At 38.2% G+C, this 6,740-nt stretch overlaps 1 protein-coding gene across 6 annotated transcripts in view; it reads right to left on the reverse strand.

Moving 5' to 3' along the window:
• RFTN2 (raftlin family member 2) overlaps positions 1-4,931 on the reverse strand; it is a 39,847-nt gene extending 34,916 nt beyond the window's left edge. For 4 of the 6 annotated variants that reach the window (XM_009331524.1, XM_009331516.1, XM_009331531.1 and 1 more), the window contains exon 1: positions 2,998-3,510. In XM_009331524.1, coding sequence (XP_009329799.1) covers positions 2,998-3,136 — 139 coding nt within the window. In that variant the 5' untranslated portion in view covers positions 3,137-3,510. Of the gene's footprint in view, positions 1-2,997; positions 3,511-3,597; positions 3,660-4,842 lie in introns of those variants that run through there. The other 2 variants (XM_009331499.1, XM_009331508.1) reach the window with 2 other exon arrangements.
• Positions 4,932-6,740: the final 1,809 nt, after the last annotated feature.

The raw sequence follows: 6,740 nt of genomic DNA on the forward strand, positions 1-6,740 counted from the left end.
TGTATGCAACGTGATAATCACTTCACTGATTTTGCAAATGTCTTAACTGTTTTTCATTAAGAAAATCTCCTTCCTGATGTGCTGTCAACAGGTAGCCAAAATACTTTTACAAATAACAGAACTACAGCTAACTTGCTAGCTTTATAGTAAACTTCAGTTGCACGATATTGAAGATGACAACAAAACAGCTACTTCATACATATTCATACTGTTATTCAGAGTGACAAGAACTTCACAGCATGTCATCTTAGTGGGCTGACGTGAAATACCCTTGCATCAATATTCCTTCTTTTCCCTAATAGGAGAGTTGTGGAAAAGGCGTAAGCATTCTGCTTGAGTAGGAGTATTTAAACTATCCCTACTTTAGGGTTAAACTGACCTCAAAAAATAACAGCTGTTTTTGTAACTGAGATATGCCTCATGATTGAGACCATAGAATTTACAATCCTTGACAGGCATTTAAAATTACAGTTCAGAGTCCACTGCTCCCTTTCCTTTGTACTATTCAATCCCACCAAAATAAAAGACTGGCCGTAATTTTCTTGTTTGGGATTCTCCTGATGCAGAAGAACCTCCACGGAACTCAAAGCTGATTTTTACAGTAGGGATGGGAGTATTTTGGGGACCAGGAGGGGAGAAGCCAAGGTACAATACACTGCTGATAACTAGCTAAGATGCGCAGCGACTCCAGCCAGCAAATTTAGACTACATCATGGTTGACCTAATCTGCATCATGGCCTGGGAGAAGATCAGGGACTCCTGAAAGTCTCCCCAGCAGGCTCATTTCGACTTCACAGAGCATAAATCTGATGAAGCAGAGATAAGGCATATTAAACTGAAATAATGTATTTATGCTTGCTATACTTTTATCTTAATGCAGGACATAGTATCCTTTATAAGATCCTACAGTAAGCTAAGTGCAGATTTTCTGTTTTACTTGGTGCCAGATCCAGTGGTAGCAAGTCACTCAGGCAAACAGAAATCTCAGATGTTGGGTAGGGTCCTGCTCTGGAAACCAGCAGATACAGAGTCCCATGAAGACATAACACACAACCTGACAGCAGAGTGAAAACTAACTTTGGTCTACAGTGATAAAAGGCTCTCACTTAGGTTTCATTTAGCCAAAGGATATTCAAGTAGCAACAAGTATGTGAGCGAGTTGATTGGGGTGGGGGGCGGAAAGCCCAACATATTCCCCACAGTACTTTAGCCAATCCCATGTTTCATAAACAAACAGAATTAAGAAATGCCTCCAAGACAGTATATACACCAGTTTTTTCTGTATTCATTATCTCAGCTCTGAAGAGTAGAGACCTCAAACAAAATATTTTAAGGTCAAATACACACAGCTAGAACGATTCAATAGAAAGCTACCTGTATTTACAAATCCACTGGCTTACAGTTAGGAACCAAAAAAAGTTAAGCAACTATTAAAACCGATCTCACTGTTATTTAGCATTCATAATTCCACAGTAAGTCACTGAAGCTAAGCACTTTTGAATATCAGACTAAGCAGGAGAAAATGAATCTTTACTGCTGTAGTGATAGGTTATTAAAATAATAGCGATGCACCTTTATTTGCACTTGTTTGATGTGCTTTTTCTTAAAAGTCACAACCACCTTTACAACAAATCCTTTACACAACACTTCCAGAAACTTGTTACTTTAAAACATAGTAAAACTATTCAGAACACAGACTATTTAAGAACACTAAATGCTCTTCAGTCTCAAAAAAAAAAAAAGTTTTAGTATCCTTTCTATCATCAGTAGATTAGTAGGTAATTCATGTATGCATTAGGCAGCCTAGCTTTATGTCCAGTACATTACCACTACTACTTGCTCAACACGAAGTTTTATTTCTTCAAAAAGAACAAGCCAGTGAGAGACTCTTTATATGTGTAAATAAACAGACCAACAAATACAGTTGGATGTTGAGTACCATGATAATAATAGAATGTGGCTTCTACTATTACCTTGCAGTTTTTCAATGAACACGCTGACATAGTTTAAATAAAATTATTACTACAGTCCTGTAATTTAGAGTTAAAACTAAGCAGAGGCCAAGTTTTGTTTATGAAAGAGTTCCTGAAAATGTAACAAGACATGCACTTAACTTTCTCCCTTTATCAAGCCCTTCTAGCAATTGCATTTACTTCAAATCCTTGTTATTAAGACTTTCCTGTAGATTGGGTTGTTATAAACTGCAAGTTACTACAAAGTGACTGCAAAACTGAGCTGTCTGTTCTCAGAGGGCAGCCATCTGGGCTTGTTTATGTTTTCAACTTTGTGGAACAGGGAGTTGCTCTGTTAGAGACGGGACACCCTCGGGAAGGAAGTATCCCACAGAGCACTGTCTGCCTCTAGCTACGCATACAAATTCTGTTTCATTTCGGTCACGATTTCAAAAGACCATTCAACAACTACAAGTAAAGCATTTGGAAAAAATAGTAAGATGAAACTAAGACTCTTACTAAAATAGCTACCAAGAGACTGGGGTGGGCATACGAGGGGAAGCTACTCCTGGTATACAACTAAGAAACAGACTTACTTCTGCATAAAGTAACAAGGACAATGACAGCCTGTTTTCAGAAGTTGAGCACATTTAAAAAAAATGTTATTCAATTAATGCTCAGGCACAGCGTACTTTCTGAACCGTCACACTGAATTCAGACAGCCATTATTCAAAGTGAGTACGGATGGCAGTATGTGATTCACAGGAAACTAGGAAAATCTCTAACAGTTTTTAGCCAGCTTCCTTAACAAGGACAGTTGTGTAATTTGGAGGGTTTGGTTGTTAAAAATACTTCAGTAGTTTCCATTGTAATTTTATCTAAGTGAGGACCTTCGTCATGATTTGCGTTTCAAAATAAGAGTCTTACGTTTTGGCTAGCTTTGATAAAAGTATCTAAGATTTACTGGAAGTCAAACAAGACAGAACTACGTTAAATCCTATTCTTTGCTTTCTCAGAACAGTAAAGATATAACATAAAAAGATACCTTCTAAAGTAAAATCCAGCAATACATATTCATAAGCAGAATCTGTCTTTGTCTCAACTTGTGGTCTCTTCAGTGTAGAAAAGATTTTTCCAGGGCTGCTATCATCTGGGTCTTCCAGCTTTCTCAGTCCGCACCCCATGGCAAGATCTGCAAATGATTAAATCGCAGGAAGAGGTGGGGGGAGCAGCAAGATCTGTCGCTCTCACTACAGGGGGGGAAAAAAAAAGGTAACCAAATAATTCCCTTCGATTTTGTTTTGTACTAGCCGTAAATCCAAATAAAGAAGAAGTCCGGTTCCCACATCGAAAAGTGAAGGTACTTTCCATTCATTTTCTATACAGAAACAGTAAGCCTGTGATGTTTTCAAGCTACAGACTTGGTAAGCCTAGGCTTGATTTCGCAGCAATGTTAGAGCTGCTACAAACTAGCAGAGATTTTCCATGCCACGTCAATTTACAGCCAGCCCCCTATCAGTGCTCTCTTGCAGAGGACACCAATAGTGCTTTGTTTGTCCTTCTAGACTGACTGGGTAGGGGGGGCGGTAGGAGGGAGAAGAACTGAAAAAGAAAGTTAGAGAGAAACTTGTCTGTAAGTACTTACCTCCAGAAGTTCTACTCAACTGCAGTAGCAAGTCAGAGGGGAAAAAAGCAAGTTAGTCAGAATGAAAGAATGAGAAAAGAGCCTCAACATGGTTGGAGACGAAAATCATTTCCAGAAAGGAAGTCAGCTTCAAGAGGAAATTGCTTCTGGCATCTCAAAGAGTAGAAAAGTAAATGAAAAGCAGTTTAGTCCTTATTTTAGATTTCAAAGTTTGGTTCCTATTTCCCTTCCACAGGAACTTTTCTTCCCAAGGAAAAAAAAAAAAAAAGAACATAGTGTAATATATTGTCATAATGTAAAAATATGTAGTAGAGGAATTTCTTGTCAAAAAAATCAGTAAGAATCTACATTGCTAAAATCAACTTACGTAATTGGTCTTGATAAACACCAAAAAATGACACTGAAATATTCCTTATTTCAAATCAGAAAGACTTTTTCGATGTTATATATGAGTATAGTTACAAGACTTTGTTCCCCATTTTTCATGGGTATTGAACAACTGAAATCCTCTTCTCTGTCAGGCTGACCTCAGTTAGTACAGCCATGGAGTTTCAACACTGTTTCCTAAGCATATTCTTCTTTAAGTACTGAAAATTTAGTATAACTTTAAGGGCTCTCATTACTCTTACAGCAACTACTGCAAGTCACTTGTAACTGTATTACACCTGATGCAGACCACGATAATGCATGGGAAAACAAAGGAACACTGATTGATTTTCTAAGGCCCTGTTACTGCCGGGATGGGCGGTTAGAAAATTTACCTTTTTATTTTTAGGCTGCGTCTAAAGAAATTAAGAGTCATCTAGAGAAAACCAGAGATTCCTAATACCATTTTGGATGAAAGGAACTGCATCCTTTGATGCATTTGAATTTAAAAAGCTTTTTGATATTTTTCAGTGAAAAAAAGTAATCTTATAAAAAATGCCCACATTTTCTATAATCAATCACTGCAAGTTAAGCATTAACCATTTGTGATTTTCTTCCTGTTCTACCGCAAGCAAAGCGATCTAACTTTTATTTAAGTAGCTTACCATGAATGGTAAGTCTGCAGACTATATCCCCTTTGAAATCCACATTATAGTTTAAAGTTACTTAACTTTGGAAGAATTTAAAAATCACTGAGTGCAGAGCCTATGCAATAATTATGACTTCAATCCTACAGTCTTTAAAGCAAGCTTCCAGGTGCTGAAACTAAGAGGAAAACCCTCAGTGTTGTCTTCTTGATTAAAACCTAGGAAAACATACCAAATGAGCAGAATTCTTCAGCTTCCTGCATGTCCGCTTACACAGAAATTACTCCCAAACACCTTTTTTTTTCCTTCAGTAAAGGTCATCCTTGAATTGTTGCTATACCAGACATACATGTAAACTGTCCACTCAGCCTTGTGAATCCTGCAGCTTCATTCCACACAGTCCTTAAGATCCACTGTAACTGCTTGTATGAAGCCATGGCATGACTAAGATAGCTGCAAGTAAAACAACTTCTTGCAGCACTAGCCCAGTTGCCAGCTGGTTGTTTTTTTTTTTTATTTAACTAAAGATAGCTACATTTTTCATGAGGCCAGAACATTGTATTTTGAGCTCTTTGTGACAAGGCTGAAACCATATTTCAACCCTCTCACCAAGATAGGATTTTCCACAGTATAAACAAATTCTTATGGAACCAAAACAGAAACACTGTTATGGACAAAGGTAATGGGCCTTATTTTAGGTAACCCCAGATTAGTTACGTACTTATAAGCTTCCAAGTTGGAAGTCAGTCAACAGTTGCCATTGCAGACTTGACTCAAAAGTCACTAGACTGAATCAGTGAAACCAAAGATCCCACATGTCAGAATAAAGAAAACAAAACAAAAACAACCAAGAACTAGCAGCATCCCTCACAGGAGTTCAAAACTGCATCAAAGCACCTGAATGACTCCAGAGAAGAACAGGATCGCAAGATTCCTGGATTCAAGAGCTGCTGAAGGAACTGCCTGAATAGCTATAGTATCCTGTTGCAAAGTAGATATAAACTGCAAAACAGTCCATTTCTAGTGACTCAAAATGCAAAGGCTCAGGGAACTGATATAAGAGAAGAACAGATCCCTAAAACTACACTGTGATTCACTGAGGTGTGGTAGTCACAGCAACCCCCACTGAAAAAGCATGTGACTCATTCATTGAAGCTTGATATAATTTTTAGACTTTTTAAAAGGCAAACGAAGATAGTCAAACAATGGACCGATTAATCCAAAGGAACTATGTTTCTGTGGAAGTCTTCCAGGATCCCCCTACAGTTTTTATTCTGATGAAATAGAAAAATGATACAAAGATGGCAAAAGAGTAGCAGACCAACAGGAGCATGGGTCCAGTGCTGGACTATTGACTGTCTTCCAGCAGTGCAGGATGAGAAGCAGCAGCAGTTCTGCACAGTAGTTTTGACCAGAAAGTAAGACAAGCCTTGCTGTCTACCCACACCTTCAGGGTTGTTCCTCTCCCTTGCTCATGATGCACTTTGTTCCCTGTTGCCGGTGTCGTGGGAGGTTTGAAAACATTTGTGTGGGAAGCATTTTTGTCTTTCTTCTTACATTACTAAACTCACTGAATGTAACGACATCATCTGATGCTTGAAGCTGATGTTTTGAAATAGATGTCCCTCTGTTCCTGACTTCACAGTGATCTGCTCACTATTAATGTCATTGACGTCCAAGGCAGGCTCTCTGTCTATGGTGTCAATACCAAATACAAGTGGTGTTGGCACCCCTTTTTGACAAAATTTCTCTTGCTAGAAAGACGACACTTTGTTTTTGGAACATCTGTGATAAACCGACTGGAATACAAAGCCTATTTACAAGAATGCCTTCTCTCTTCCAAAACCAAATATGACCTGCATAAACCATTTAATGAAATAATACAGTTTAAACTTTGTCTTCCCCAGTATCTTAAAAGATCAAGAATGGGAAATAGTACTTGACAGTAGTATGTTCTTTTTTTCAAGTCATCTGAGCTTCCTGTTGATTAAAATCATAGAATCATTTAGGTTGGAAGACACCTTTAAGATCATCAAGTCCAACCGTAAACCTAGCACTGCCAAGTCCACCACTAAACCATGTCCCTAAGCACCACATCTACACGTCTTTTAAATACCTCCAGGGATGGTG

This window comes from Pygoscelis adeliae, unplaced genomic scaffold (assembly GCF_000699105.1).
Source record: "Pygoscelis adeliae isolate BGI_AS28 unplaced genomic scaffold, ASM69910v1 Scaffold160, whole genome shotgun sequence".
Classification (NCBI taxonomy): Eukaryota; Metazoa; Chordata; class Aves; order Sphenisciformes; family Spheniscidae; genus Pygoscelis; species Pygoscelis adeliae.